The sequence below is a fragment of the Atheta coriaria genome, unplaced genomic scaffold (assembly GCF_025399875.1).
Source record: "Atheta coriaria isolate IRGN ID8LTWV9N9 unplaced genomic scaffold, Caltech_Dcor_3.1 hic_scaffold_9_pilon, whole genome shotgun sequence".
Taxonomy (NCBI): Eukaryota; Metazoa; Arthropoda; class Insecta; order Coleoptera; family Staphylinidae; genus Dalotia; species Dalotia coriaria.
This window is the reverse complement of record NW_027045451.1, coordinates 1,187,421-1,199,166: the sequence shown is the minus strand read 5'-3', so window position 1 is coordinate 1,199,166 and position 11,746 is coordinate 1,187,421. Positions and strand designations below refer to the sequence as shown.

At 36.2% G+C, this 11,746-nt stretch overlaps 1 protein-coding gene across 1 annotated transcript; it reads right to left on the bottom strand.

The window, feature by feature from the left end:
- Nucleotides 1-212: 212 nt before the first annotated feature.
- Nucleotides 213-9,829, bottom strand: LOC135799129 (uncharacterized protein PF3D7_1120600-like). Its single transcript, XM_065312151.1, has 5 exons — nt 9,705-9,829; nt 7,243-7,348; nt 1,727-6,027; nt 1,498-1,668; nt 213-1,437 (listed from the first exon to the last, which is right to left on the bottom strand). The coding sequence occupies exons 3-5, from the start codon at nt 5,423-5,425 to the stop codon at nt 364-366; spliced, it is 4,944 nt and encodes a 1,647-aa protein (XP_065168223.1). The 5' UTR covers nt 5,426-6,027; nt 7,243-7,348; nt 9,705-9,829; the 3' UTR covers nt 213-363.
- Between the last annotated feature and the right edge of the window lie 1,917 nt (nt 9,830-11,746).

Here is an 11,746-nt window from a genome sequence, read left to right as displayed (position 1 = left end):
GAAATTGTTTGATAAATTGATATTAGATTTGATGCTTTTGTGGAAATCATCGGGGAGGCGCAAACTTCGTGATATACTTACGAAAACAAGTGAAAACGTGACCAACAGACAAAATTTTATTTCTTCTGTGCACGTATCTTAAATTTTAATTTTTTTATATTTTTTACTAAAAAGTTAATTTTAGTGATGATTTGGTTGCCTATATTAACAAATTTTAACCTCAAATAGAAAATTTTATTGATACAAGATATTTTTCACATTTTTCACAAACTTTGTAAGATTACACGTGTAAAAACAGTAAAAACACATCACAAATCGATGAATAATAAAAGTGTAAATACTATTATCCGGTTTTCCGGATGATCAATGCAATGAGTAAACAACAGGCGCTTCAAAAGCAGCGTTACTTAAGTCTGGCTCCACATTCTCATCGTTTTTACTTGTTGTGGCAGGTTCGGCTTTCTTCGTGCGTGTTTTACCAAAAAGTCGTGCTAAACGTTCCTCAATTTGTCTTTTCCGGCGATAATTAGCCGCAGCTTCAACTAGTTTCCTGTATTTCTCCGAGGGATAAGCGCTTTGATCACTATCGTTATCAGTGTCGCTATCACCATCATCATAATGACGAAAAATACGCTTTTGATTGTTTGCTTTGTAATGCGGTGGCTTTAAAGTGGCATCTCTGGCTTTTGCTTTTGATTGATTTATATCTCCACCTGGAGAAATTGTAAGACTGGTTGCCTCACCACCAGGGGCAAGACTACTCATTCCAGATGATTGAGAACTAACCTCTTCTCCTGTAGAGAATATTATTGTAGTACTTCCACCATTAAATTCCGGTTCTGGTGATCTTCCACTTTCTTTTCCACCTGCTCCTCTTCCTGGTCCTGCTTCTTGGTTATGTACACATGGTACCTCACAAGCATCAGGCACATCCCCGAACTTTTTATTCTGAGACATTTTTTCTAAAGCTTTCAAGTGTTGAATGAGATAATCATGCACAGGTTGTACTTTCACTTGACAACTATGACTCATATGATTGTATTTAGCCAATAGGGCTCTGATCATGTTGATCTTTTTCTTCATGAGTATAGCTGCATCCATGGCGGATAGAGGTTGGTCTTCATCACCTCCCTGCGGGAACAAAAAGTCACCCTGAGATTCGTCCATTAGGAGATCTTTATTAGCACTTCCTTTGGTTCCTTTCACTGGCGGTAGAGGGTAGCCTTCAGCTACTACGTTTGACTTTGACAGTCTTTCACGGTTACCAGCGGTGCGTTTTAGATAATTTTTCAGTGTAGGAGAAAGGACAAGGCATGTACGACGATGGACTTGTTCAGCGACGATTTTATTCATTAAGACTATTACTTGATGAAGCATTAGTTGGGCATGACGTACGTCTGCTTTTGATTGTTCTTCTTTGAATTTATCAATGAGATCCTTTAAAGAAGATTAGAATATTGTAGGTATTTAGGTGTAAATTGGGTTGCATATACTTACAACTTCATCAGCAGCGCATTTCTTACCCATAGCTTGACCAAATCGATTGTTTAACCTGTCGTTGCCTTTCACTTTCGTGTGGAACTTCTCCATGATGTCTAGGACAAGATGGCCGTTCAGGACATTCTTGATATGTTCCTGTTCTTTTTGTTTCTCGCTTAATTTATCTTCCTGTTAACATAAAACTAATTAATAATCATATACAAAACATTTTAAAACAATATTTTACCATAATTCGCTCTCTAGTCTGTTCTTTTTGTTTATTTTCCAGAGATATTTGACTTTTTGACTTTTTCGGTGTCTCTAAATGTTGTGTACATGTATCTCCAAACTCTTCATCATCACCAAAGTTACAACGATGTCCATGTGACTTTTTCTTGTTTTTCTTCTTATGTATATGATCCACAGCACCAGTTTCCAATGTTTTCTTGTATTCTACTTCACCACACTGCAAATTAGTAGTAGCTACTGTTGTTTGAATGACAATAGAATGTTCTGAAGACATTCCAGCTTCCTCAGAATTTCTATGTCTTGGGATGTTATTGTATAGAAAGGGTTCAAAGTTTTTATATCGTCTATATCTCTTTAGGAGATCCTGATCAGATTGCACATCAGTTGAACTGTCATCAACCATTCCAATCAATTTATCTAGTTCCTCTTCGGTGTAATCTTTGTCATCATCATGAAGATCACGCTTGTAAACTTGATGGTTCATAATTTCATCTTCATTTAACAATCCTGGGTTTAAATAATGTGCAATTCTTGCTTTGTGTAAAGTTTCTTCACGTTTTGACATTGTTTGACCTTCATCTCGTTCAATGACATCGTTAAAACTTTCTAGGTTATCCGGAGTAAACTTTAAAGGGTTTTCTATTTGTTTATTATTATTGTGTTTCAAATAATTATCTCTTTTCTGTTTTGTTTTGATATTTTCATCAGAATCTTCAACATTAGTGAAATTATCAACTTCTTTAACGTTTTTATCAGCATCAGCATTGTTTGAGCTGTCATTGTCAATTGCATTACCGTCAGCTACGACTTCCGGTTTGATATAACCTTCTTGAACACTCATAGGTAATATGAATTCTTGTGCACGGTCATTTCCTGACTTAATATCACATTTGTTACTTTTCACTGGGTGTAATTTCTTTGAATGCATGATTGCATGCGCATGAATCGCTGAATCGTCTTCATCATCTGATGATAACACCTTTTTACCCTCAGAAATATCCTGAGTATATCCAAGTGTAGTTGTTTCCGGTGTTAAATCATTATTTTTATTGTTTTTGTGTTCATAAACATGGTTATGTTGAAGTTCTTTCCTCAGATCAATTTCCGGTGCGTGAGTGGATGCCTTACCAGGTTTTAATGATACATTATCTTTAATAACCTCTTTTCGATTGTTTTTGTTGTATTCATTGACTTTTTCTTTATAGTTTTGTACGAGTTTAATGATTTCCGAAACAACATTCTCCGGATTCTTCTCACCAGATGTCACTTTGTACGAATTCAGATGTTCGACAGTCAGAGGTGAATCGGTATCTATTATATCCACTTGAGATTTGCTTCTTTTTGAATCCGGACCGTCGTTATTATCATCTTCAATTGGTTTTGGTGTTAATTGATGAGAACATGGCGGTCCTGTTATGTGCAACAAAATAGCTTGCGTTTTTTCAATGATATCCAACTCATTTCCGCCTGTTTCTCCTGTTTCTATTTGTTCTTCAGGTTGTGGAGGTGGTTCAGGTGGTAGGGAATCTGAAGTATCACTGGAACAAGTTGTTTCTACTTTGTTGTTATTTTTATTCTCACAACATCTGTCGAGGTTTACATTATCTTTAATTGTGGTTACCAAATGTTGTTTTTGATTATTATTATTATTATTATTATTATTGTTCTGCTTTGTTTTATCTTCTTCTTCATCAGCAGAATCCGCCAATTGATCTTCCTCATGATTTTTTATAATTAAATGTTGATAGTTGTCATCATGAGAAGCTAAATCTTCTTCCCTGACATTGTTAACATCCTTCTTCACTTTGTTACTCTTAGTTTTTGCTAATTTCACCTTCAAAGCTCTTCTTTCCTGTTGGGAGTTGATGAGACTTCCAAGTAGACGTTGTCTAATCTTTCTTTCATTTTCTCTTTTAGTATCTACTAATTTATTCCTAGTTTTCTTCTTTTTCTTTGGTTTATCATTATCCCCAAACACATCGATTTTATCCTCAGAGTAATCTTCATCTTTACGCATTCCTAAAACTTCCCTGACGTCTTTCTTATCACGTAAATCTTCATTTTCACTTTCATCAACATATTCATATTGTGGAATGTCAATAGCAAATAATTTTCTTGATCTAAATGCATCTGCTTTAGGTTGATCCTGATGATTGATACTTTGTCCTTGGACATCACTCCTGGGTGATTTACTTTTATCTTCTTCATTTAAAGATTCCATGAATTTTTCTTCATCCAACGTGTTTCTTAATAATTTTTTATTTGGGTTTTCATTATCTATTTCTACATCATACAAAACATCAGATTCTTTCATGCGTAGACCATAACCTAACTTATCATCACCATTTTGTTCTTCTTTTACCACAGGATCAATTAATATCACTTGACTTTCATGATTAATGGACTTTTTAAATGGTATAATGATAACTTTTTCACTTGTGGTTTTTATACTCATCGGTTCCGTCCGGAAATCATTGAAATTCTTACCCAATTCTCTTTGTTCAGCTGCAGAAGTAGGTTCTGTTTGATCTTCAAGTTTATTTTGATATTCATTCACGTGATGATGGTGTAAATACTGTGGTTTGTAAGAATTTTCTAATCTGGGTTCCAAAACACCTGGATATTCATTTGATTCAGTTGGGCTTACATAAGGAACAACAGTTGTACCCATTTCATTGACTCTGTTGTACTTTTTAGCATGGGATAATCGATGGGCAGACACTTTCCGAGGATGATTCTGGTCATCTTCAACGTTATCTTCACGTCTATTTGAGACTTCTCCATTACGATTACTTGAATTATTAGCATCATCTTTAGAAACATGTTTTGAATGTTTATTTTGATTTTGACGTTGATTTTGATGTTGATTCAGAGGTCGTTGAGTAAATTGTTTCAAAGACTCTTGATCATGTTTTATAATAGTATCGATTTTTTCTAAAGTATTATCATCATCACCCATAACTTTTTGATCATTATCACTTGCTTTCCTATCAGTTAACTTTGATTCATTATTATTATCATTATTATTAGATTTAACTAATTTTTCTTTGGTTTCTTCGTTGTTTTTGATTGTTAACACCACAGAATTATCATCTTTGTTCTTCTCGATGTTTTTAATCAATTCGCCATCATCAAATATTTTAATCTTGATGGCTTTCTTTTTCTTACGAGTTAATAAATGATTATTATCATCCCAATGAGCAACTTCCAAACTTCTTCTGAATTTTTTACATGAAACATTATTAACATCACGATTTTCTCCTAGTAAATCTTGATTTAATCCAATTACATCATGTGGGATAGAATAGTAAAACTCAGAAAGTGGTTGGTCAATACTAGAAGGATGACTTTTGTTCGACCCAAACAATTCTGGAACCTTAAAATCAGTTTCAGCTAAAGAATCAGCACATTTACGCTTTGCAAGTTTCTGTTTATGATTTATTCTATCTTCTAAGTCTTCTTCATTGTATAAATCCTGTTCTGACTTAACAAAATCCCCATATCTTTCCAATTTGGTACCTGGTGCATAAAAAACACCTTTCTGACTACTCGGAAACACCTCAATAGCATCCCCAGGCATATGATAAGCCAAAGGATGAAGATCCATTACTTCATTACCATTAAATCGCTTTGGATACACTTCAGAATTCATTGTATTAACATTTACAGGTTTCTGTAACACCCTGTGTAATAACATCTTTTCATCCAAGAGTGCTTCGGTACTAGCAGCTCTCTTCGACCTGTCATGTCTATCCTCAGAAGCAAACTCTTCATCATTTTCATAACTAGTCTCTGGAGATCCCACAAGCAGGTCATCATCATCCAAATGATGATCATCATACAAAAAGCATCCTGGGTCTCACGAACAAAACGTTTATCTTGTGGTACACCTAGGTCATGATCCTGATATGGATAGACATCATTCACAGGCCCATCAAAATCTAAATCTTCATCAGTTAGTTTAGACGTAGATTTTGGTTGGATACCGGAATTGGAAGCAAAGGATTGTAGGTCACCATCATTGTCACTCTCATCATCGTTATCATCAAAGTCATCAAAAGTGGGTTCATGTCTATAGACATATCTCGTCATCGGTTTGTTTTGGGAATGGGAATCATCACTGGTTGCATAAAACGATCGTTTGTTTTTTGAGCTCCCACCAAGTGAAAGGAGGTTATCATCTCCTTGGTCATACTTGTATGATGCGTGGGTGATCCACCTGAAGTCCCGATGGTGTTTGAGGACACTTTTCAGGAAGTCACGCACTTCCGGGTCATTACCTGTGCTTAGTCTGACTCGCTGGAAATGGAACAATAGAATTTTTAGGGGAAATTAATATTTATGCAGTGGTTTATGTGGACTTGGATCTAATAATTTAAAAAATACGCCTCGAAGGACCCAGGATCTACCGCAGGTAGCCGGAAATTATTTATTTGGCACAAAGCGAATAATATACCCACTTTCCGTGCACCCTCCTTTAAGGGTAATAGTTCTATAGTGTATTGTAATCGTGCTTGGCATACAGGGTGTTTTAAATTATTTTTTGAATAAAAATTTATAAATTTTTATTTTTTTGATTGATTTTTATAGAAATTAAAGGAGAACACTCTGTATAATTTGTGTTTTATGTAAGAAATGCATTGTTAGGTTGGTGTTGGAAGCATTTGAAGTTGTGGAACTGTTTGCTTCCACTTCGTGTGGCCACGAAGGCGGCCGAAGCAAGAAAACGTTGTTTATGTCGCGAGCGCGGGGCGCCAACCCCCGGCGGTATAATCTTATCAATTATTAAGCAGGCGAGCCGAGGCTTTAAGTAAAACAATAATTTAACCAGTCGGTAATAGGAAAATAAAAAGCCGAGCGCGAGCGCACCGAGAAAACGCAGCTTTTCAAACTTTGCGCCCTCACCCCTACACACACAACCCGCCCAAACCACCCAGGGGGTAAAATCTACATAGAAAGCATTATATTCTGCTGTGGAAACTTATAATAGACAAAAATATATTTTTTTTTGTTAAAAATGATGAAAAATGGTTAAATTCACTTGTTTTAAGGAAGGTGAGTAAATGAAAATGTGAGGGATGTTAGGATCAATATGTGGGCAACGTATATCCTTCGAGATGTTTGCTTTTAACTCGAATATCTTAAGAGTTGTGGGGAAAAACTCGTTTCGAATTTACGGTCGCCTTAAACCGATACATCAGCAAACACCTTCGGGGTATTGCACTAGAAACTATCTATAAATATCGTTTAGAAAGAGAGAAAGAAATTAGGGATGTGAAGTTTTAGTTCAAAACCGGTATTTCGGTATACCGGTATTTTTTATATCAAAATACCGGTTTAAAAAAATTAATTTTTAATTTACTCAGTAAATTCACTCGTCTAAAACAATATCAATTAAAAAATACCGGTATTTGACAATAAAAATACCGGTATACCGGTTTTAATACCGGTATTTCATATCCCAAATAGATTTTTTTGTTTTTTACGATTTTGAATGTGAATTGAAATACTTACATCCAACAAGTCGTCGTATCGCTGCGTGGCACTGCTAATGCGGGCCAACAATGCGAGGAAGAGGACCACAATCACTTTGGGGAGCCGGCAGCCGTCGGCCATAAACCTGCCATAAAAAAGAGAGCAAACGGCAGAATGAGTCCTAGTCGTTGCAATTTCTACATATACCAGCAGTTTCTTTCCGGATATGTGACAGCACCGCACATTTATGTGCGCGGCGTGTGCAAGGGTCATGAAACATATTGTATTGCATCCCCTAACACACACCGCAAATCCACAATCATACAATTGCACATACAACATACAACATACAACAATTCCTAGATTACAAATATCCCACCAAAAATAATAAAAACACAAAAAAAATTTTAATTATACAAAGTGTTTTTGTGACTTACACAACCTTACAAATCAAATATAACCCAAGTGTTAATTACCTAACCTAAAAAATGTCTTGCATTTGACAAATTGGGTTTTTATTTTGTTTTTGTTTTTCTTGTGGTTTTATTTCGTTTGTACGCCCTCTCAAATCAAAATGCATATTAGAACGTTAATTGCCAATTGAAGAGGCTGCATTGTTTCCGTGCGGCGCCCTCTTTTCTTGGTCTTTAACCGCGTCCATCTTCGGGGCGTTCGTCCCTTGAATGCTAATTTCAGCGCGACAACGTTTAAATTACCATCGCGGCGACGCAAACAAATTTTATATTCATTAACATGTCGTTTGTTTTGTCTTCCTCGAGGGGTAAATAAACTTCTTGTGGGTTAATTGTCAAATTATCAAGGCGGGCATCTTTATCACAAGATGTCGCCATTGTTTTCATATTGAAAAGGTTATATTGCATTAAATAACCTCAAAAATTGATTTTTTTTGCATAAATTGATATAAATTTAAGTTTTATTGCTATAAATCTCAAGAAAACTGTTAATTTTCTTTGCTAAACTCTTTATCACAAGATGTCGCTCTTGTTTTTAGGTTAAAAAGTTGATATTGCGTTAAATATGTGATTATAACCTCAAAAATTTGCTATTTTGGCATGAAATAAGCATAAATAGATAGAAATTTAGATTTTATTGCTACAAATCCTTAGAAAATTTACATTTTTCTTTGTTAAACTATTTACCACAAGGTGTCGCCATTGTTTTCGTATTAAAAACCTTGCATTGCGCAAAAACAACATTCTAACCTCTAATATTTGCTATTTTATGCTAAAATAAGTACAATTCAATTTAAATCTAAGTTTTTTACTATTAATTCTTTAAAAACTTAACTTTTCCTTTGTTAAACCACGAAAAACAAGTTTTTAATGTGAAATTTCCGCCCAGACGCTGACTAGGAAAAGAGAATCCTTCAGGCAGGACGACATTGATGTTGGTCATCCGTCTATTCCCTATTACGAACTCCCAGCGGGACAATTTTCGTGCAAATAGTACCCGAATGTTCTCATTGTGTCATTTTCCCTCAATTTACTTTGATAAATATGCGAAAAATGAGTGATGGTTTGATATGAATACAAATTAATGGACTATCTTTTTTCCTTCATTTCCATGATTAAAGTTTTCTTGGTGACACCGCACAAAAAACTAATGAGAGTGTCTCAAAGAATCGCGCCGCAAAAAAAACTTTTCATCATCTTTGAATATCACTATCTCAATGTTTTGGTTTTTACGCCATAAAAGAACCAAACCACAAGAGTGAAATTAATATTTTTTGATTAATGTCAGTGTTGTATTCACAGACAAATCACAATTTTTATTCATTGCAAATCTTTTTAAGCATCTTAAAATCACAATGAATAAAGGCGATAATACAATTTGTGAATGGTTTGTTTGGAAAGTTTAAAAAGGATTTCACGCCAAAAAGGGAAGAATGTCGGTTGTGTAGTAAATTTAAAATTTTCCCATCCTCGAATCACCGATTTATTCGATGCGACGCGTCGAAAATTGACAACAAGGGGAGCGCTCGTTCGCAATGAAGACGTTCGACGCTCATCCGCAGGACGAAGCGTCGTCCTAAGCGTATTAAATAAACGCGAAAGAAAGCGCGTGCAGCGAAACACGGATAAAACGGCGCGGCGAAGAAAAGAGATTTATGTGGCGTGTTAAAGCACTTTAAATAATAAGTGTAAGGATTTTATCCCTATCCCATCCCTGCCAGCCCCTATATCATCCTCGGCGCGCTGGAAATGAATGAGCGCCAGCGCAAAGTGCGTATAATGTAATCGCAAAGTGGGCACAAAGGGGTACAACGAACGCCATTCGGATTCGTTTTTCATTAGTGTACATCAAATTCCAATCTTGCATTTTATACACTTTTATTATATTTTCAACTATAGGCAACCAAATATACACATCTTCACTATTTACGGTTATGTTGATTATATTTCCACTATGAAAAGTGTATACAGGAAATAAGTTGCATAAAAAACATAGTTTAAGGTTAAAACAAAATGTTAGCTACTCACGTATACACCAAACCGGAAATTGTGTCGTGTCTCCTCTTAAAAGAATTCCCTATATCTGCACAAGAGTTGAATTTGAAATTTTTACAATTTTGACATTGCGACTTGACATTTTGTAAAAACTATTTGGCAAATGTCAAAAAAATTGTTTCGAAAATATTTCGCTGTTTTCCGGTTTGCTTGAGGCGTGTGCGTTTCTCGTTTCGCGTAATTAAATATCGCTTAATTTAGATCAATTTACTACAATTACCGCCCGGGAACCTTTATGCGCCTCGCTCACGCTCGTCCACCCCCGCAACCTCTGGCGCTCACACACACTCTCTCCAGCCACCCCACGTCAGTCATCATTCTTTCTCGCTTAGACGCGTGGCGCGCCGCCGCCGGGGCGTCATGACCTACAATTCGCGGCCGTCGTAATTTTCGTGTATTTTAATCTGAACGCGCGCGGGCCCTAAACAGGAAATAGCTGGCGCAAATGCGATTTGTGTCCGACATGTTTATTATGCACCTGCACACTATGTTACTATGGATTTAATTTAATGTCACAAGATCTCATACGAGTATGTATTTCGTGCAAAATTCTAAGAAAATTCATTTTTTTACTTTAAAACATCTTAAAACACTCTGTATATATTTTTTTCTTGACGCATGCGTAGATATGCTCCGCCTACTTGACTTGACACTAATGGGCGGAGCTCCCGAGCCTGGTTACATAATTAATTCCGCTATTTATATCTGTAATCTTTGTATAAATAAGAAATGTGTATAATGACGCTGAGCACCTTTCAGGAGGGTGCAAATGAGTTAGATGCTTAGCGGTGGCGTTGGTATAAGGGTGGTAAGGGTGTGGGGGTTGAGTGTAACTAGTATAACTCGCTTGCCGACTTTAATAATTAAAGCTCTCTAAATCTTGCCACGCGCAATTCACGCACGCTGCAAAATTTCATAAAATCACATAAAATAGTGATAATTACATTCAAACATGTTTAACATTCGAAATCATTAAAATACGAAAATGTCACAAGTCTTAAATATTTCAAAAGCACACACAGAGGGTGACATGGAGAGTAGTAAGACGTTTAATTCATATGACAGCTCAGACGTTGGAGAAATTAAGCCAAAAACGCATTGAGAATAGTGAAATAGTGAATAGGGACGGAAGAATAAAAGTTGGAGTGGGGGAACACATTGAAATCATTGAAAATGCAGGAAATGCCTTGAGCGCAACGCGTACAAAGCCGGGTGTAAATATGTCTGGACGATTATAATCCTTGTTTCTCTCAAAACACGTATTATGTTCCTTTTAAGGGTGGAAGAAGTCTTGCGGCTGTAAATTTTAATTATGAGACATAGATAGTATTGGCAACCAGTGAAACACAGTTGTAGTACTTGAATCTTTCATAGATGGCGCTAAATGAATTGGGACATGAATTTAGGTATTGTCAAGCAGTAAAACGCACTTTTAGTACTTAAATCTATCATAGATGGCGTAAATTAGCAGCTGAAATAAATTACAACGTGTTTTATGATGTTTTTGAGTTAATTTCATTGACTTTTTGCAATTAGCAACGTGCGAAATCAAACGTGACGTGTATTGTAGTATAGGCAACCAGTATAACAAATTGTAGTACTAAAATGTTACATAGATGGCGTGAGTTGGCTGACAGAATGAATTGCGACATGTTTTAAGATGTTTTTGAGTTAATTCCGCAGATTATTTGCACTTAATAACGTCTCTAGGTGATTTACGCGCCTGTTAACATAATCGCAGCGACGCCGCGCCGCCTGATTGCGATGCCGATTCGGTCGCTGGCCGTTTACGAGCGGCCATTGTTAATGAGCGTCGTCAAGTCGCGCGGAGAATGACTAGTTAATAATCCCCGGCCGTAAAACGCAAGGATTAACTGCGGGTACACGTGCTCCGATCGTTTACCGCCGTCCACGGGCGCGCGGTAATCATTTACAGGACTGTTTTGCGCTTTATTTCGTTTCCATATTTGCACTACTTAACTCTTGATTTAATGCGCGGACTCTATTAACAAGTG

Excerpts from the sequence above, each read along its gene's own strand:
- LOC135799129 (XM_065312151.1), bottom strand. The coding sequence starts at position 5,425 with ATGTTATTACACAGGGTGTTACAGAAACCTGTAAATGTTAATACAATG. Across the intron at positions 1,669-1,726 it reads AGACTAGAGAGCGAATTATG|GAAGATAAATTAAGCGAGAA; the intron begins GTAAAATATTGT and ends TTATGTTAACAG. Across the intron at positions 1,438-1,497 it reads AATGCGCTGCTGATGAAGTT|GATCTCATTGATAAATTCAA; the intron begins GTAAGTATATGC and ends TCTTCTTTAAAG.